Below are 21,219 nucleotides of genomic sequence, written 5' to 3'. Positions count from 1 at the left end.
TACTTGATTTCATTTAAACAACTAAAAAACATCCTCTGTTATAAATATTACCAAACAATTTGTAACACATCAGTATTAATATAATACACAGTGCTCCTTCAGCAAAACAACGATGTATTGTGTCGAATACATTGTGCAGAGTCCTTAAAGATGCACAGCACAATACAATACAGTCTGGTTTCGACTCAGTGTGTGACTGTTGGAGCCTGCGGCCCCATGTTGTTGAGTCTTCACACACTGGACACACAATAAACATGATATGAGCAAGAATTTACAGAGTGAGAGTGACATTGCTGAGCCACAGTGCAACATTAAAAGGCTGAGGATTTATTTCTGCCAGGCTACTTCCACTTCACTTCAATTTCTTAAAGGCTTGTCCCAAGTGTCTCAGTATGTGCAATCATTTTAAACCACAGTAGCACAGTGATTCCCAAACATATCTACATGTACTGCAGCCCCGGGGGACTTCTGCAGCTAGCAGAAGGTACATGGAAGGATTGTGGTTATGTTAGCTGTAATACCGCAACAGTAACTGTAATGCAATTAAATAAATAATTTGCTAAAAGTCTGGAATAAATACTGAAAAAGGTAAAAGTAATGGATAAATAGATGAAATAGTTAAAATCATTGAAAAATGGTTAAAATAACTAAAAATGAATGATAAATGTTCAACTTCTGTCGCTGAATTCTGAATAAATTAGCATAAAACCACTGAAAGTCCAATTGAATGAAAAAAGCTTAGTAATGTAATAATGCTCACTTTTATATGATCAACATTGTTCCACTGTCTCCATTCAGTTTAAACTCAATTCAAATGAGTACATGTGGAGCAGGATGGGCGGTGCTGATGAAAGGGTCCTTGAGTATATCTGTCAGGGCTGTGGCAGTACACTGTATCAGACAAACAGATTTGGGAACCACTGAATGGCTTTTACATTCCTCTATCGGCTGCAAAAACGACTGTAACAATCAGTGAGAATAAAACTTGCAATCCATTTTTATTAATGATACTTTTACAACATATACTGTAATATTTTGGATGTGTTTGTACATTTTATAACTGATCAAACAAGAGGAACCACCTGGGAACTGCTAATGTGAAATCCTGGTAGTGGGTGAAGTTAACATAGAAATTCATATCCTTCGGTAGCAGCTTCATTCACTGGATGCTTGACATCTGCTCAAAGCAGTGCAGGGTTGTACTACTAATAAGGGCGCTCCATAACATTTTTACATAAACACTGCAGCACATCATTTTAGATTACAGGATCTTCAGTCTGCATAAGAAACAGTTATTATGTTTGTCCTATTTCAAATGATTGAGCTGTAGCCATGGTTTTTATCGTGTATTTGTTTATAATATATAGGAAAATGATTTACACACGTCGTGCATGAAAAGTCAAAGCCTAAATGTTAGCGAGTGCATGTCAGAAAACTAACTGCAGTGCTTCATTGTCTCCTACAGAGGGGGATGTAGGTCAGGATTTCTCTCTGTTTATGGCACCACTGTGTCTAAAATGGCTGCATTTCAAAAAGACATACAAACTGAAATATCCTCAAAAAATAACAAACAGATTTAAGATGTTTAGACTGTCAGTGCCAAATCAGAAAAACAGCACTACAGCTATATTTGTAAGAACGCTTTGACTTGTAGTTGCGTATTTGAGCAGGTGTAACCGACATGACAGAGCACATCCAAAGGCAAAACAGCTCGGACACAGACGTACAGTCCTGGTGAGATGAACACAAATTTACTGATATTACCAATCTCCATTGCAGCAACTGATAAAACTTTATTTGTTTAGACCGCCTTAGACAGTCTTAAGGAAATACTATGCAATAAAATGTACTATATTTCTATGTTGAATAGAAACAAAAATACTTACACTTAAAATCTACACTTTATCCATTTATATATACTGTATGTTTAATTTGTAATATATTTACTTTATAATACAAATTATAATTGGAATTACAGAAGTAATAATATGAAGTCTATCAAACAAGGAAGCATTAAAAAACTAAGACATAAAAAGGCTTTTGGCCCAAGCAGTGTTTAATACTGAAGGTTTGGTATTTGTGTGTTTGTTTCAGCAGGTGTACTGTTACGCAAGGGCGGTGTAGGAGCAACAGAGGGGGAACGGAGGAGTCTGAAGTTGGAGGGGGGAGCTGTAGGGCGATGGAGATCACAGAGCCGTCTCTTTCAGGTCATTGAGGTTTGGCATACGAGACCTGGAGGGGCGCCTGAAGCCGTGTCCGTTCTGGCCTCCCTTGATGCTCATTTGCTCTGGGTAGGGGTTGCCCTCAGGGCGGCCCAGGGCGGACGTGTGCCAGCCAGACTCCAGCTGTCCAGGCAGCGGGTAGGCTGTCTGTCTGCTCTTCATCTGGGGTGTACTGACCCCTGAGTGACCCCGGCTTTCTGCAAAACCACCTTGAGCAGAGCCTGGATTAGGTAGCGGCTGATAGCGCATGTCAGAGGGTGTGGTCTGGTTGGAGGATGAGGATGAAAGGTGCAGGAGCTTGCGCAGTGACTTCAGTGGCTGACTCTGAAAGGGACATGACACATTTCATGACCACCGTATCTAAATCAAACCTTTCAAAACAAAACAGCTGTCTTCCTTGAGACTTACTGGTGAGTGTGAGTCGGACAGTTTGTCAGGAGGCCAGTCCTTGTCCCGTTCTCGGTCTTGGTCCCGCTCTCTGCTCTTGTCACGAGACCTGTGGCGGCTGCTCTGGTGACCCGAGGATCTGGTAAGCAAGGTAGAACCCATACAATGTAAAGGACAACAAGAAACAGAGAATGGTCTTCTTGTTTTTTGTGAGGTGAAGTTAACAAAAGATGCTTCCATCAAATACTTCCATCAGTATTCTTGGAAACAGACTGTACAGAGAGTAATATTAAACCCTCAAAATGTACTTAGGAAAATGTGTGTTTGCTGTTATCCTTTACACATGATGATTTACTATGTGCCAAAGTTATTTTTGCTAATAAGTGTTTGGTTTATACTGAAGTGCATTGAAATCATAAAAATTAAAAAAGCATGCAACTGGAGCCAGAAACCCAAAGTGTGCACTGATCTGAGAAAGAGAAAAAAATGAAGCTTTTAAGGGAATTTTAGACATTTATACAATCCAAGAGAAACCTAAAGGTTTAGTATTTTCCAGCTATTTGCTTGTCATAGAGTACACATGATTTTCCACCCAGCCTGAGTCTGGCTGCCTGCTTCCTCCTAGCCAGACTGCGTTTATTTCTCTGTCATCAACAGTAACCCCCTCCCAGAATCTGAACAAACTGGCACATATAAATAGAAATGTGAAGGGAAGAAAGAGTCTTGGACACCTGTTTCATGCTCAACTGTAGCTGCCACTGCAATGGCAGCCAGCTTAAATGTCAAAATGTGATTACTTTAACATTCAGCAGCTGTTTCGGTTCCTTCCCCTTCTTGATCTATTTTCTATAATCAAGTTTAGATACGCTTTGAAAAATAGAGATGAAATGTAAGCGGGCACAGACTCCCAAAATCTTAGGTGCCTAAAAAGCCTTGGCGCTCTCATTCACCCTCATTTCTTAACCAGACACGTGCTGTTAGGGCTGTATGCTCACATCGGTGGTGACTGATCCGAATCAGATGGACTAATTAAATGAATGAACCACTAATCATTGTATTTAGAAAATGATCAAAAAGAACCAGTGACAACAGGCTTCAAATGGCACGATAAACAGTGCTGATTGATGTTGTTACTGCAGGCGATGTTAGATCAGTTGGTAGAAGAGGGACGATAGTGTAAAACAGCATGTACCATGGGAGAAGACTCTACAGGGAGGACTCTCACAGAGGAACTATGCTTTATGTTATTCTTTGAGCTAAGCAGAGGCAAAAGGCATTTCTTGATAACAGGAGGCCTTCCTTCAGGGACTTGCATCTGTAATATAGAGGCACATCACTGGTGGCACAGCCAAATATGATGCACATGACAACAAGAGACAATTTTAAATCTCTGTAAAGGGCAATATATTAAACATATGAAAAGCAGAGGAAGAGATACAATATGAAGTCAGACAGTTTTACAAACAAGATGTTGACCTCAAAGGACGTAAGCATGAAAGAGTGCATCCAGGCACGCTACCGTCCTCAGAGGTGCTACACATACAGCACAACTTACCATTTGAGTTTTCTTCTTCTTCTTCTTTATTGCTCTGAAGAAACCCTGCTTCTCCTTTTCTTTGGATGGCTCAGAGGGGTTCAGCACCACAGTATCTGGGCCAGTCCTGAAAATAAAACAAATTCTGCTGAGATTGAACCCAACTAAGAATGTACAAGCTCCTAATAGGCCCTGGCACTTTCTTTTAAAGCCACTATGTCATGTGAGTCGTGTGAACATTTAATCTGCTGGTAAATACTGTAGTTTCATAGAGCGGTGTATAATAAATAAAGTAGTATATGTCATTTAGGTAACCTCAGCTGGAGCACATATAAATACACAATGTTCTTTTGTGGTTGGAGGAGATATTTACCAGGGGTCAAATGCTGGCTGACGTTTAGAGTGGTTCGCCAAACTGCTGCCGTCTCCGGTCAGACCGGAGCCCCGGCTCTGACCCCTGCTATCATGGAAGGAGTTGTCTGGCCGGGGAGAAGGTACTGTTCCGCAAACACAACAAAGAAGTTCAATCACCTTTTGATACACAGAGAAAAATAAACTCTCTCTACATTAAATTTAGTAACACCTTGCTGCCTCACAAAAACACACTGTATAATTGTAACTGTCAGATGTGCTCCACCGACAAGAAGAATTAGAATATTATAGGTTAATACGTATGGTACCCATGGTAATCCATGGGTAAAAAAGAAAATACAGCAAAGGACTGTGGTGCTTTTGTGATCATTTGGACTGCAAATTGAAACAACTTCAGTTCACTGAAGCTGTGGTGTGCAGAAACGTCCCTGGCTTTGGTTGCCCTTTGTGGTAGTCTCAAAGACAGACTGCAGTGTGCACCAGTTCCAGATCCTGGACACTGTTGACACTGAGATGGATGGACTAATGCCATCTGGGTTTGTCCTATTTTTCTACAAACTAAATTGTACGCCATCAAACTATTGTGAGTAGAGGAGCCTAAGAACGTACCAGCAGATATTCATATCACACATATATTGGTACTGCATTCATGTCTGCTGATGAGTAAGTACAAATGTTTATACAGAAATTCCAAAGAATTGTTTGAGGCAATTTAGAAACAATGTCTCCATTACATTGTTTGTCCACTAGTGAGCACTGACAAGTTTATTTTTCACCTGTAAAATGTCTGACCCAGGACATTTCATTGTCACTACTTTTATCCATGCTGGCAGCATGGCTCTAAGGATGGCAGTGTTGGTCTGACACTTTGGTTCAGACTGAATTCTCGACAATAATTGGATAGATTGCTATTGTACAGACATTCGCGGTGCCCAAATGATGAACCCTGCTGGTGATCCCTTGACTTTTCCTCTATAGTGCCACAACAACTGAATGGCTTGCCATAAAATGTGGAACACACATTCATGTCCCCCTCATGATGAGTTGTACTAATTTGGTGATCCCCTAACTCAAGACCACATTTTGAATTTGCCCAATACTTTTTGTTTGTTTAAAGCTACAGTATGTAACTTAATGTAGTGCTAGCAGGAAACTCCAAATCAATCCACTCTGCTCTGCCCACCGCTCTCTCTCCCTGCCTTACTGGGCTCTAATACAATCTGCTACGCTCCACCACGATCTGCCCAGCTCTTCAGAAATCTGACATTATGAAATTACAATAAATGAGAATGCAACACAACTTACTCAAGCAGAAATTATTGAAAGTCTCTGATTGGTTAGAGAGGTCAATCCCACTCAGAACTTTTTAGAAGCTAATATCTCTGCACTGCTGCCAGTGTTCAATGAGTCTGGGTCACAGGAGGCTTCGACAGCACCCCTCCACATTATGTTTTGGAGCACATTTCTACAGATAAAATATCTGAAAAAATGTCACATACTGTAGCTTTAATAAGAAAATGTTGTGTAGATCCTTTTTGAAAAATGTTAGTTATGTGTCACATTTTGTTTTGTTATATTACTTAAGATATCAAGATTGGTAACAAGCTCAAAAATCTAGCATGAATATATATTTAAAAATGCTGTAATTGTAGTAATCTGCAGTCAAGTGTCCATTGCTTAAAGCTGATAACTCGATCTCCACAGTGGAGTGAAAGAAAGAGAGACATGCCCAGAAAGTTCACTCTGACTAAACCAACCTCTGTAGAAGCTGCCCACCCTCCTAGGCATGGATTCACTGTAGATGTTGCGGTTCTCTTTGGAAGAACCCCCATCTTCAGTTTGCTGGTCATGATATAAGCCAACCTGAATCAGAATAGAAGAACTAGTCATATAAAACCTCAGAGGTCAGTTGCTCTGCATGCCTCTCTATTTGCGCTGACATTTTTATTTACCTGAAAGAACAAAAATGGAGGCATATTAATTTACAAGTGGTCATTATAAAAAAGCAACATCTGTAGAGGCTGTAAATGTCCTCCAGAATCAAACTGATGACAAGCTGTGATGACAAGCTTGGCTGTGCTATCATAAGTAGTCACATTAGAGGGAAGCAAAGCACATAGGGAAAATGAAGAGGCATCTGATGCAGAGACAGAGAAAGAGACAGCGAGAGAGCCGTTTATGACAGCAGTATCCACCCACATCCGCACTCTTGGAAGACTGGACGTGGGTGGGGTAATGGTGGGTGCAGGCAGAATGTCGGACCTCGCTTTTTTGCCGCTGTGTGTGAAAAGATGCGGCGTTGTCCCTTGTGGAGTCCCTTATTGGGGGTCTGCTGTGGGTGACCTCAGTGGGTGCCTGTTCGCTCTGTTAATGGAGACATGATGAAGCATGAAGTGAGCTCAGCATTGCAGCACACACATACAAATAAACACACACATACACTATATATACACTATATGTGTATATACAGTATATATAAATATACAGGTAACAGGATTCACTGTATATCCTAACAAGTAAGCCACACTTTTGACACTTGCAACATTCACAGATGAAATTGCAGTTATGATAATCCTGCCTGTCCAATTCCTTACAAACCTGGGAAAATGACTACTAAGATCTGAAAACGTTAACACAGATGAAGATATTTTCAGACGCGAACCAGAATAAATCCTGGCTGTATTGTTGAACAAACTGGGACTGTGGCAGAGTTATCCAACACAACCTGGTGTAGGCATTTGATATGACTAGATCCTGTAGGCTTAGGCTTTGCTTAAGCTTGGAGAGGTTTGGTGTGGGCTGATCACTGACCCTGCTCATGTCTTCTTCTCTGGAGGAGCCCCCAGAGTGGTGAGGCAGTGTGCGGTGCTGCAGCTGTGGAGACAGGAGCTGGAGGCTGCTGGCTCTAGTGGGCAAACCCTGCCCCACCACCAGCCCATCATCTGCCCCATGTGTCCTCTGGTGGTCCCTCCGTACGTACATGGAGTGGCGGTGCGGTCGCTGCTGGGAGGAAAAGGGGCTGGTGTATCCCTGACCATAAGCCAGAGGGTCATGTGGGGCAGACAGAGAGTGAACATGGCTCATTTCAACTCCACTCTCCCCAGGCTCCAGGGCATCTGGCGACTGGGCATCCTCTGAGGCCTTGTGGCGGGTGGACGAGCGCCTATAGGAGGAGTCCAGAGTGTTGCTCTCTCTGTCCGAGCGCATGCTTCCTCGGCCAACTGTGCCAGGTCCCAGTCTGTCTACTCGTCGAGCTGCTGGGCTGCTTGGGGCTGTGAGGTCGAGGCAGCTTGTGGGAAAATAACGAGATGTAGGCTCATCAGCATAAAGATGCACATCATTCAAGTTCCCCACTGACTTGGCATCACTAAGCGTGCCATAGCTCTTGGATAAGTTCAGGTAGGAGAACTTGGAGGAAGAGGGCGTGGAGCTGTGGGAGTCCATATAGCTGTGTCGGCTGTGCTTCTCCCCTAATTGAAGTGTGTTGGTGTTCCCCTCCACAAAAGAGTGGTGGTTCTGCTGCGAGCGGAAGTTGGATTTGAGGTACTTGGCACCGGGACCGTCAGACACCTTCATCTCAAAGTCGCCCTTGGTCTTGGTCTCACCAGGGCTGAGCAGGTGAGGGAGGTTGCTGCTGGCCAGGTCCATGCTGCAGGAGGTGGAGTGGTTGAAGATCTGTGGCTGGTAGTTCTTGTGATGCAGGGTGGGGCTGAGGTTGAGTGCTGCAGACATGTTGCCATTGAGAAAGCTGTCATTGTTGGGGTGGAGGTCTTCATGCCGGGGCAGGCTGGAGCACTCTCTGCTGCTGGAGCGGTGACTTCCTGAGCTCTTCCCACCATGAATTCTGACCAAGAGCAGAGAGAAAGGACATTAACATCCATCCATCCATTATCTATACTGCTTATTCTAAAAAGGGCAGGAGCCTATCCCAGCTGACATTGGGCAAGAGGCGGGGTACATCTTGAACAGGTTGCCAGTCTATCACAGGGCTGACACTAACAGACAGACAACCACACACTCACACTCACTCCTAGTGGTAATTTAGAGTCACCAATCAACCTAAGCTACATGTCTTTGGACTGTGGGAGGAAGCTGGAGCATCTGGAGAGAACCCACACAGGCACAGGGAAAACATGCAAAACTCTGCACAGAAAGGCTCCGGGTCCGGCCCAGGCTCGAACCCGGAACCTTCTTTACTAGAGACAAGTAAAGGTAAAATATTATGCATAGTGAAAATTCAGCCAAAATTCATAAATGGTGCTCCTTTAGATCTAAATAATTTCAGTGTGAAGGGGCTAAAATTTGGCACAACTTACCAGTTGATGTGAGATCCTCAGAATATACAATTTTATAAATATATTAGTAAAACATAAGAATTTGGATAATGGGTAATACCCATTACTACAGTAATTATATATGCATGTCACAATTTTCATGTACGGCAGAAATGTAGCAGGGTTATGACATTCTTTGTTGTTGATTTGTGGCAGGCCAGGACCCCTATTGAAATAATATTTGATATCTTGTGCTTTATACTTGTCATACAACATTTTGTTTATATGCTGTGTGTAGTTTGCTTTGTCTTGTTTCATTTTGTGTTTCTGCAAATCAGTGTTTCATGCTAGATAAAATCTATCTGAATACTGTCTGAACGGGTAGAATGCTCTGCAAAAATTTCTGACTGTTAAAGATATTATGGTCTTCAGGGGGCTGTAGACTGAAAACAGCAGATCACTTTTGCACAGACAAAATAAACACATTACAGTAATTTATGTACAGTATGTGAACCACAGTGAGATACTGACAAGCTTAAACCATTTATTGTGCTTACTGCTGACCTGCTGGGGGTGCTGTTGTCTCCGTGGTGAGGCTTTCTCTTGGAGGAGCGTACAGGTGTAGGTGTGGGTGGACCGGACCGCTCCACCAACCGAAGGGTCTGGAAGGTGTGGTGGTTCAGGCTCTGCTCTGTGAGATATCGCTCTGTTGGGTTCAGCATTAGCAAGTTCTAATGCAAAACACACAGAAGGAGCCTTTTGAGTCCTTGAGACTCCCCGAACATCCAGACCTCGACAAACAAACTGAAACAGTCATGCTATCATGAGTCATCACTATTCTCATAAAAGTCAGGCTGCTGCTGCTTTTAACTGTGTCGTGCAGTGTTGTGAAATATGATTAGTGACATCTGCTTTTCTTGTCATAGATTTGAATGAAAGCTGAATCCTGTGTGTATGCATTCAAAATAACACTTTGGAACTGAACTGACAACTAAAATGTTTGAGATAAATAAAATTTATAGTGGCTGCAACTTTTCTCATTTTCTCAGAACAAAAACTGAAGTAATTATTCAGACAGTTACTCTTTGCATTTCATGCAGCTTCACATTAGCAATTACCAAAAATCTATAGTTCAGTTAATGCCTAAACTCCACTCAACACAGTCTGATTAGTCAGGAAAGAGATGCCTGGCCTGGCCGAAGTAAACCCTGAGATGACATTATGTTAGCTGTGAGTCATTATCTGTTGGGAAAAGCACAAGTGCACAAGCACTGCCCACATTCTTGACATGGAGCTCCTGTTTACAGTGCAGACACAGCGATAACAGCAGTGCTGAAACCAGGATATGAGCTGAGAGATGCAGAAACAGTGAAGAGGCATCATGCAGTCATGATGTAAACATTGTGATAATGATGCAATTATGTGATGTCTAGTTAATGAGGAATCATTTCATGGTTGAATAGTGCTTTAATACTACTATATGAGCAAGAATAAGCTCAAACTGATAAAAGACATAAGTAAAAACATTTCCTCAGCACAGCAGCATTCTGACAGTCCTGTGATCCTTACCTTGAGCAAGTCCAGCAGGCTTCCGCCAATGATTCCCAGGTATCTTCGCTCCAGTGTTTGGGGATGGTTCACAGCAGGGAACTGAAACAAGTAGGAGGGTGAAAAATAACACACTCCATCACAAATAAAACATCTGTACTTCATGCAGTGCACAAGTATGTGTCAACTGGTTTTCATGATGTTAATTAGATGAACCTTCATAGAAGTTAGTCAAGGTCCTTTGAAATTGTGTCTTCATACAAATACATATATTGGAGTTCATATTGTTGTGAAAGAAACTGAAGTCCTTCAACATCAGTAGGAAGTTTCCAAATGTTCTCTGTCAGAGTTTTGTGGTCAGTGCCTTTTAAGCTGTTGTATGTTGGGCTAATGGTAATGCTGCCAGTGATGGGCACATGATTAACATGTTTATTAGAAAGGCTGGTTCTCTATATTTGGTTTTATTTCTGCTTCATTAACATCAGAACAAGAGTTCAGGCCATGTTTCAGTTTCAAGGCCTCTGTTTGGTGGTTTTAATGGTATAAAAAGTATCTTGAGTGACTAGTTAAGGTTGCCCAGATTTGGAATGTGATACTTACTTGCTTCCTAAGATATGGGATGTATTTTTAACATAAGTTTTTTTTTAACATAACATTTTAGCTCAAGTGTATCATACCTTATTGTTTAAGGTTTCATTTTATATTTACTGCAGGTTTTATTGGTCCCTGTTTTATATGGACCTCTTATGGTCAGCCTATTATTAATTAGTTGACTGAATGTATTAATTACATTGGAAATATATAGTTTTTTGTAGTGGCTAGGTGAGCTCTCAATCTATACTTGCATCCTGTAATGTACTTGGCATGCTAGTGTCACTAATGTTGCAGCAGCATCTTTAATTTATTGTCTCCTGTGACCTGCTCAGCCTGTGTATCCAGAGAGAGCATTTTCCTGTAGAAGACTTATATGTATCTAAAAGATGGACTTCAGAAGAATTTATTTTCCAAAAATTTCCCACACCAATTAACCAATTTTTTATACACTCAGGTTCCCAAAATTTAAAAAATGCAGCATTATCAAACAGGGTCCTTATCAGAGTATTCACTGTCAGGGATTGACAGAGGGGCAGTTTGCAAACTAATAATTATATCCTAAATCGTAGGCAGGGAAGAGAAGGACGACCCGTGTCTGTTGTACCACCAGCCTGCCACAGAAGACTTATCACAGCCTTCCTTCACATACAGGATACATGATACACGATGAGTCACTGTGATCCAATCAGTCACGGCACAGCAAACTTGGCCAAAGAAAAAAAATGAGAAGAGCGCAGAGATGTAGTGCAGAGAGAAAATAAATAACAGCAGGAGAAAAAGAGCAGGAGGCAGAAAGATTAGAAGGAAAGGAAAGAAGCAGTAATAAGAGCAGGGCCAGGTCTGCAGAGTGTGCCATAGTGAGGGTTGGGGTAAAGCGTGTGAAGTGTGGCCTAACCTTACCCGCAGCCCATGAAACCGAGGGTTGTTATAGAAGAGCTTCATCTGTTCTGGTGGCAAGGGTCCCAGCACTTTCTGAATGGTAAAGAGTTGGTCAATCTCGCTCTCTCCTGGGAATAGAGGCTGTCCGTCGCTCAGCTCTCCTAAGATGCAGCCTACTGACCACATGTCCACTGCCTTCCCATAAGGAGCCCTGAGACCAGAGATTTCAGGGGTTGATGATAAATGCTAGGCATAAGAGTAGCTAGTAAAAGGGTATGGCACTGTCGTAACTCAGTTCTCCGATCCATTGTTGGTTCTCAGGCAAAAAGTGCTGGACATACCCGAGCAGGAGTTCTGGAGAGCGGTACCATCTAGTGGCTACATACTCTGTGTAATTAGCATCAGTACCCTCAGAGAGATTACGTGCAAAGCCTGGCAAGAGAAGATAAAAGAAGCAATACAGTATAATGAAGAGCTTTTACATGTGCTCTACATGCTGAGAGACCTAAAAGTTATTTCAACTGGACTCCCTGAACACTCATTATGATTCAAAGGTTTAAGTTATTTGAGTTAGGTAAAAACTGCACTCATATACAGTAGGAGATTAACAGAGATGAGCCATCTGGGACAACACTGCACCAGTACAAGTTAATGTTGGATACTGTTAAACACATTTCAACTCATAAAGAACTGAAGTATGAAATTATAGATATGAATGATATAAATGTATTTTCAGAATCATGAAACATAACTATCAGTTACACATATTCATTTATGTTAATTGCCAAGAGTTAGATCAGAAGACAAATACCACTCTCATTTTTGTATGTGATCTATGAAGCTTGAAGAGGTCCAACTCTAGCAGCACTTGCAGTATGCTGAACATGTTTATTGTGGGCTTATGGTCTTCGTCAGGGTCTGTATGAAGCTAGAGTCAGGATGTTGTCAGCTTAGGAAGCATCAAGTCAGACGGCAAATCTACAACGTGTTGTTTTTACATTTTGGGTTTTGTACAAATTAAACCAGATATAACATGATATTTATTGAGCCTTAGTAGGTAGGCAGATACTGTATATGACCTGTATGAAGGCCACGATATGCTAACCCCTGGATGCAGGAATAAAGCTTAACCTCTCACACTAAGGTGGCATATTTGAAACATATTAAAGATCCAAACACTGCTTGAGGTTTTATGATGGAGATATTCACTCAGTAATTAACTACAGTGAACCTGTGAACAGAGTTCCCTGCAGACCTCCCTCTTTTATATTATTAATTCAGGATAGGCCCCAAAACTTCCAAAATGCAGCTACCTCCTTATACCCTCAAATGTTACTGTACTGAGAAATTTTTGTAAACCAGTACACTCTGGCTCTTTGAGAAAGTGTTAAATTTTCTCTGAAATAACCAATGAAAGCTATGTCACTAGACACTTTAGACCATATCTGTTCTGCACAGTATTTAGTTGACAGAGCCAGGATAACAGTTTTCCCCTGTTGCCAGTCTTTGTGCTAAGCTAAGCTAAGTGGCTACTTGCTTTAACCTTATATATATAATATGAGATATGAGAGCAATATCAATTCTCATTCTAATGGATCCACCTAACTCCGGTGTTTAACATATTCTCTGATATAGATCCTTCAGGTAAAAATTTAAATAGATATTTTGGAAAATAAAGATATTTACCATTTTGCTGAGAGTTATAATTGTGTTTTTGTTAGTTTAGCACAAAGGCAGAAAGCAGAGAGAAACAACTAGTCTGGATCTGTGTACAGGTTAAAAATAAATAAATAAATGTTTATACCAACACCTCAGAATATCACTAATTTACATGTTATATCTCATGCAAATGTTTTAAGCTGTACAGATGCTAACAGGTGTATTTCTCACCTTCAGTTGGAGCCATGACAGCTGTTCACCCCTGTTTCCAGTCTTTATGCTAAGCTAAGCTAACCACCTCCAGGCTGTAGTGTCATATTTAGTGTACAAGCATAAGAGTGGCATCAGTCTTATCATCTAACTCTTATCAAGACAGTGAATAAGCTGATTGCTCATAATGTTGGACTTTTCTTTTAAAAATATCGAGGAAATAACACTACTGGCAAAGCAGAAGTCCTTGTAACATGAATGATTAACCTGCCCAGAGTGAAAAGTCTGTCACGTTACTATTTCTGCAATAATAAATGAATGGAAGATAAAACCTGTCAATGTGAAGTTCACTTAAGCTAACAACTGTTAGCACGAGCTTTTTATTTTCAGCACGAGCCTTTCTCAGAGTTGAAAGAACCAGCACTAAAAAAAACCTCTGTAAAAATAAATGTGAGATCACACTGTCCCAAACGTAAACCTTCACAGTGGAGTCTGTTTGGCCTATGTTCATCTTCTCAATGCATTTGGCTAACAAAGAACAAACAGCGAGACTTCCGGCCTCTCACTTGACACTGCCTACATGATGTTGGCTATGCCATTTTTTCTGCTTCCCCCCTGATTCGTTGTGGTTCTACCAGATTGAATCAAAGCATGATTATAGCCTCGTTTTCCAACATTAAGATAGGAGAACAGTGCACAGTAGTATCAGCCTGAGAACAAGGAGAGAGGGCTGCACACAAAGCTTTAGATAACCGGATGAAGCCTGTTTGCTGCTCTCCTGAAGCACTGGTTTCAGCCAAATATAGTTCTCTGTTGAAAATATTCCTCTTACATCACAGCTTTCACTGTTTTGACATCTTTCTTACAGAGCTCACAATGTGTGCATATGATAGAAGTGCTCACCAAAGTCACATAACTTGAGGACATCATCAGAGCTGATGAGGAGGTTTTCTGGCTTTATGTCTGAGGAGGAGGAACACAGATACAGTAACATCACTAGATAGAGGACATCAACATTACATCATTACTATCATCATCCCTGTCATTGAATGTTCATCCACTTCACTGAAAAGATCAGGAAAGTGAATGATAATTCTTTATAAAAAGCAGTGAGCAAGAACAATCCTAAAAATCAAATGCTTTCAGTGAAAATTCAGAGATTGTAAAGACAAACCATAACTTATACATCAGATCCCTCAATAACACTGTCACATGCGAGATATACTACAGGCCATTTGGATGCCTGCCTTGTTGCTCTCAGTGTGCCAAAGGCTCACATGGGCCATCTGCCTTCCTGCTCCGGTGCCACTGCTCATGTCTTGTGAACAATAGAATGCTCATTAACAGCACACCAGAAAACCTTTCATGATAGAAGAACAGTCATATGTACAGGATTATTTTTTACAATGTACTGTAAATACAGTTATGGTTTTGTTGTTTCTCAAAATGTAAGCACAGATGGTGCCCAGTGATGGAGCAGGGTGATCTGGTCACTGCATTAGCCTCTTCCTGCTTAGAACGTCTCTTCCCTGTCTCACTAATACTGTTGCTCTTTACTGTAGCTGTTTTTATTATGTGTCCTAATAAAAAACTAAGCACAAGAGAGATTTTACCCCGGTGAACAATGTCATGCTTATGGCACCAGTGGATAGCTTTGATTAATTGGTAGATATAGCTCCGTGCTTTCTCAGTCGGCACACCATTGGGTAACTCCTCAAGCAGTTCAAGCATGTTCTAAAAGAGAAAAAGCACAAATAAAAATCAAGAGACCCATCATACAAGGTGACAGCAACAACAGTGTCAGGGGAGACCTCATCAAGGACTGGTCTGTAGTGTGCTTACCTTCTCCACATACTCAAACACAAGGTATAGCTTTCCTCTTCTGCGGAAGGCCTCTTTGAGCTCAACGATATTCTCCTGCTTGAGGGTGCGAAGCATTTTAAGCTCTCGTAGTGTTGTTTCTTTAACCTCTTCATTTTCTGCATGGAGGTGAAGCAAAGGGGAAATCAGCATCACAATGGGCTAACAAGCAGAGATGAGGATTGGACGCATCCCAGCCGAAATAAAGATGATGAATTGTTTTACCATAAAAACACAAAATACAAATGTTTTTCTCATCAGAGACGGGAGCCCTCCTACCTTCACTGTCCTTGAATTTCTTAATGGCCACAATTTCATTGGTGTCCTGCAATGAAAACACACAGCAGTGACAAATCATCACTCCTGTCAGTACATCATGGCGAAGGGAAAATACAGCATTGCAAATGACTGACAACACATTGACCATTATTATTATTGCCGTTTTTCTTATTGTCGCTACTAGTGACAGTACAGTAAATGGATAATGTTGTTGTACATTTGTATGGGCTTTGGCTTGAAGGACATAAATAAATAAAAATACATTTAAATCAAAACCTACAATTAGGGTGTTCTAATTAATTGAGCAATTACAAACAAAGTAGTATTCATGTTGGGGGCACTGCTCTTAAACCAATACCTGGGTGTGTGTCAATTATCAGAGCAAATCAGACAAGCACCCCAAGGGGTCATGAGAAGAATCTAAGGGGTCATACAACGATTAATGGGAAAGGAAAAGATGAAATTAAAAACCTGCTTCACAACATAATGTTTATTTTTCTTGAATCTTTGCTTTTTTCTTGTAAAATATTGTATAGTATCATTTATCAGACTGCTTTCAAATGAAACCGTCTGAATGTTGGTAGTAAAGCTGTTGAGTGACAAAATGACTGATAAACTGCAATGTCTTGGTAATTGATTTTTAAGTAATTTTGAAGCAAAACTGCCAAATATTTCATGGTCACAGGTTCCCAAATGTGAGAATTTACAACTTTTCTTGGTCTCACATATGAGCAAATTAAATAACTTTGGGTTTTAAACTGCTGGTTGGATGAATAAAGAGTTAAATTCAATCTGGTAAACGTTACACTGTATAGACAGATGAATCAAAAAATAACTAATCCATAATCTAGATAATTATTAGTTGCAGTCCTAGTCTGAGGGAAAAATTCCCCATCAAGTGAGAAGGATGAATCGCAATTATTCACTTCATGTTAAGGGGCTACAAGCATAAAGAATGGGCGCCACTATTCTATCTCAGTGATTCACAACTGAAATGTAATGTGAATAGGATTAGCACACTTGGACAAGGCTTATGAAAAAATCCTGCAAAAACAGTTTTTGTCTCTTACTTACAAAGATGAGTGTCATGAAATAATCAACAATACAGTATATGGAGCATATTGAAATTCCGAGTTGATCGTCACTGAATCACTGTTTTCCTGAGACACTTCTCATCATCCCTCCATGAAGTTCTCTGCGCGAGATGCCCCACCTCTAGACCCCATTTCTCAAGATGTCCTAGTTAGGCCTGGTATTTCTGCCTATGGCTCAGAGCTGTGCTCCATTTTCCCCCTCTCGGAAAGCCAAAGGCAGCATGTAGACATATAAGATGACTCACAGCAGGGTCAGCTTCATGAGCATCACTCTGCTGTGCATACACAAGATAGTGTGAAGGGAGATGATGTGCAGAAGAAGCATATAAATTAAACAACCTGTTATATTCTGAATCTTGTTCACTAACAGAAGAACTAAAATCTGATGAGTAGCAATAGTGCAACTAACCAGAATCAGAAATCCTGCAAATACCAGGCTTTAATTGTATATACTGTAAATCTGAATGTATACATACGGTATGTAGGTGTGCACATTGGTACTACTGCCTGCAGGGCTACCCTGCAGGCAGTAGTACAGAGGTAGTCTGAACTGAAACAATACTCACAATACTGTCATTGTTCTGACAGCATCCTGAACTGTGTCCAAGTATTACTCCTGTAATATCTGTGTATGATAATAAGCCATATTTGAGAAGGAACAATGATCCATTCAGCTACAAGTACTGTATGGTATATCACAATACCATAAATGTATTGCATAAGTGTAGTTTAAAGTACAGGGGCAATGACTTGTAAGCATTCGTGGCATTGAACACTAAAAATAAAAATTAAAACTAAAACCTACAACTTAGCCAACAAATAATACATTTCAATTTCATGATAAATATATTTTTAATACAGTTATCTACAATAAAGTTTGATATACTAATTGAGGTTACTTTCAGAGCCCCTGAACGCACCATAAATCCAGAGCCTTAAAGATATATGTTTTGAGAATTTGGAAAAAACACTACTACAGTTTACTGCCTGTAGCCCTAAATAGGCCTATGTAGTTTAAACAAGCATGTGTTTTTCTTTCAGGGAGTAACATGCTGGAAGTACTTCCTAGCCAGGTGCTGGTTGGGATGGGAATTGAGAATCAGTTTTCCAGTTAAGAACCAGTTCCAAATGATCCCATTCATCAAAACTGTACACTCTGAGGTTATTTTACAATGCTGGCTTGACAACCTGTAGCTTAAGAAGAAGAGTGGGTGTATTTACACATTTTCAGTGCTGACACATCACATTTCGTTAGCCCAGACCAGTTTCACTCAGTGTTAACTATATAAACTATGTGTGAGCAAACATTACGTCTGAGAAATTATTTGGATGCTCTAACATGATTGACTTTTAAATTCTGATACACATTAACAAAGCGCATTCATACAGCTTTCTGTGTTTAGCCAGTGCTGATCGTCGCTGTTTTTGGTTAAAATAACAATATCAGCTGTCGATAACTTAGGTTAACTCCATTTAATAGATTAACCTTTCATTCTGAATCAGGACGCTCAGTATTGGAGGTAAGTAGCTATTGGAAACGTGCTGAAGTCAGTAGGCAGTTAATGTGTAAATACATATTTGATATCTTCAGCTGCTGTGTATACAGTATATTTATTTTTACCATCTACACTGGTCCTCTTTGAGGATGAAAAGTTCAGCCTGCCACTCAAAACTCTTTCCTCAGCCTACAGGCTCCAATGAAGACCTTCATTTAAATGTAGTCCTTCAGAAATATCTGACTCACATACAGAGTAAAAACATTATTGCCTCCACAGCTCATTTCTAATATGACTTTTAAGCTTAAAATTGATTGAATCATATCTCAGTTTATCTCACTTGCTGGTTGCTGCTTACATGTCACCTCAATTCTGCCAAAAAGCAGACATAAATCAAAATGTCAAACATCCATTCTGAAACCACTTACTGACATCACAGACACTACAAAATGTTTTTCTACAGTCGATGAACCGGACAGAGCAGCATGCCACTGAACACACACTTATCATGGCAGAAGGTTCACTTCATTGCTGCCCACAGTTTTGATTTGCTCCTAAGAGTTACAAAGGGCTCAAATGTGAGTCCTCACGTACAGCAAAGCACTCCCATCACAACCACCTCCACCTTCACAGAATACCACCCAAACAACCCACGTAGTGACTTCAAAACTTCACAAACCAAAGGTAACAACCTCTGTCTTTGCTCCAGTTCACAGAACATTACATCAGTCATTCAAGTCAGTTCAGGATGTTTCTGTTTCAAGAACAAAAGTTACGTAGACAGCATTGCAGTCACAGTGATAACATAAAGTATAATTTCACTGCATCTCTATTCACTCTAATTTGTTCACAACCACTACCAAATGATTTAGCTATTTAAGTGTGCATGTTCATGTTAGAGGCATCAAACAGGTTGCTCTGAGACTTTTTGTGTAACATTTTATTTTAAGCTTTTTAGAAATTCCCATGTGGCCATGGGCTGCAAGGCTCATTTCTGTGGGAGAGAAACCAAGCTGGGTAAATGATTATTTACTATGAGTATGCTGTCCCCTCTCCCACGACCTGAGTGGCACAGACTAAAATCAAACATGACCACCTATTTGATTCCTCCTCCAGTGTGTCTATATCCAAAACAGCAGGGTACAGAAGTAACTTGAAGTAGAAATAGTACAAAAAAAAATCTTACATAACGTGTGTGGTCTATTAGTAAACTTCTATTAAAGAGTCCATGGCATGCTTTTCCTTGTTCTAGTATACTAGTATTTCTATGCAAAAGCAACTCAGTTTATACATATCTCACAAACTCTCACTCGCAAGACTTTTTTTCTGACAAAATAAAGTATTATGTGATAATTTAAGGATTTCCTTGAATGGGCATGAACCCAGGCCATTGCATGTCATGTGAGCTTGCCTGACATCCACCGGTGCATCCACCATATTGGCAAAATGTTAAATTGCCTTGTTTGTTATGTGTATTTTCAATAAAGCTTATTTAATAAAAAAAAAAAGAAAGACATCCACCAGTGCCGCTGTAAAAGTGGAATTTTTCGACTGTGTCCGGTTTTGTGGATACATTTTATCTCCTGCTGCTGCACTGTGACCAGAGGATGTGGAGAAAAATACAGGGCCTGAGGTTACTGCATATCTGAGAATGTTCCTGTACAGGGACTGGCTGTTTTACCTGACTAGGTCTAATCTACAAGCAGCCGGAAAGTGAAGCACCCTGCGGCGGTGACTGATCAGCTCATCAGCACTGGATTCCCCCCAGAGCACAGTACCTGTTTGTTTTGACTGCTTGAGGCCAGTGTGTCTGCTACATGTGTTGCTGGTTAACCAGCAGATTAACGACCCATGATGTTATCGTTTGAGCTACGCTACCTGTTGGAATTAATTTCACTACTATGAGACTGTATGTGGTTGCGTGGGGGAAGACTCAATGATCACCAGTTGGATTTACCGACCTTGGACCTACTTGAAAGGGACTGATGTTTCCACTACTTGGTGGGACTTAAAGGTAAGTTTAAAAACACACATTACATGTCTGTTAATGCGTTGTTTCTGTAACGTTAGAGAGAATTGTTGTAAGGCTGGAGAAGTTACTATGTCTGCATTATGCCAATTGAAATATGGGATTCCTCAATTACCTGCTTTGTTTAGAGTGTTACACATCTCTTTTCATTGATACATATAACACTGTTTACCTATGTATGGAGGAGAAATTCAAATTAATTAATGCTGTCGCTGTTCATTGTGCTGTCCATTTGCAGCACAACACCAGCAACAGAAGCTGTGCTCATTCACAAACTACCCTGTCGTTTTAAGAATAGGCTTTCTGTTGTTAACACTCTGAAATAATTACAAACTTTTGGAGTTACGAGGGGTGCCAAGCTAATTTAGGGGTAAATAAGATTAAATATTAAATGGCTGGAAATGAGGAAAATGAGCATGCCATTGACTTAAGTTCAGAAGTAAGTATGCTAGAAACTTGTGTAAACAGTGTTAGGTATTTTTAGTCAGACATTGGTTAGATACTTGATGTATTAGAAATGTTTAGAGTAGACAGGATGTCTAGCTCAGGCTGTTAAATGTTTAGTCATTCTCATGAGTTACTGCAGGTTGCTTATGGTCAAGGATAACTAGAGAGAAGAGTTGATGACTGTCAGCAGACAGGATGTTTAATATTATTATTATGACGTGTATAACTGTAGCCTTAGCCATAATATTTTCTTATGTTTAATGTCATGGCATGTCACTAGAGGTCGTGTTAGAATGTTTTTAGCTACACACCACATAATCAACAGACATTCAACA

General features: G+C 40.5%; 1 protein-coding gene across 1 annotated transcript in view; it reads right to left on the bottom strand.

Moving 5' to 3' along the window:
• Nucleotides 1-509: 509 nt before the first annotated feature.
• Nucleotides 510-21,219, bottom strand: part of LOC109962029 (cyclin-dependent kinase-like 5) — a 40,358-nt gene continuing 19,648 nt past the window's right edge. The window contains exons 4-20 of the mRNA XM_020603360.1: nucleotides 15,819-15,864; nucleotides 15,522-15,658; nucleotides 15,293-15,413; nucleotides 14,583-14,642; nucleotides 12,152-12,242; nucleotides 11,832-12,021; nucleotides 10,359-10,439; nucleotides 9,354-9,520; nucleotides 7,327-8,359; nucleotides 6,778-6,879; nucleotides 6,273-6,378; nucleotides 4,517-4,640; nucleotides 4,165-4,270; nucleotides 3,762-3,924; nucleotides 3,075-3,078; nucleotides 2,631-2,748; nucleotides 510-2,546 (exon numbers count right to left, since the gene is read on the bottom strand). Of these exons, the coding sequence (XP_020459016.1) occupies nucleotides 2,187-2,546; nucleotides 2,631-2,748; nucleotides 3,075-3,078; nucleotides 3,762-3,924; nucleotides 4,165-4,270; nucleotides 4,517-4,640; nucleotides 6,273-6,378; nucleotides 6,778-6,879; nucleotides 7,327-8,359; nucleotides 9,354-9,520; nucleotides 10,359-10,439; nucleotides 11,832-12,021; nucleotides 12,152-12,242; nucleotides 14,583-14,642; nucleotides 15,293-15,413; nucleotides 15,522-15,658; nucleotides 15,819-15,864 (3,009 nt within the window). The 3' untranslated portion in view covers nucleotides 510-2,186. The remainder of the gene's footprint in view (nucleotides 2,547-2,630; nucleotides 2,749-3,074; nucleotides 3,079-3,761; nucleotides 3,925-4,164; nucleotides 4,271-4,516; nucleotides 4,641-6,272; nucleotides 6,379-6,777; nucleotides 6,880-7,326; nucleotides 8,360-9,353; nucleotides 9,521-10,358; nucleotides 10,440-11,831; nucleotides 12,022-12,151; nucleotides 12,243-14,582; nucleotides 14,643-15,292; nucleotides 15,414-15,521; nucleotides 15,659-15,818; nucleotides 15,865-21,219) is intronic.

The sequence above is a fragment of the Monopterus albus genome, unplaced genomic scaffold, assembly GCF_001952655.1.
Source record: "Monopterus albus unplaced genomic scaffold, M_albus_1.0 scaffold61.1, whole genome shotgun sequence".
NCBI classification, from domain to species: Eukaryota; Metazoa; Chordata; class Actinopteri; order Synbranchiformes; family Synbranchidae; genus Monopterus; species Monopterus albus.
This window is presented reverse-complemented; position numbering and strand designations above follow the sequence as displayed.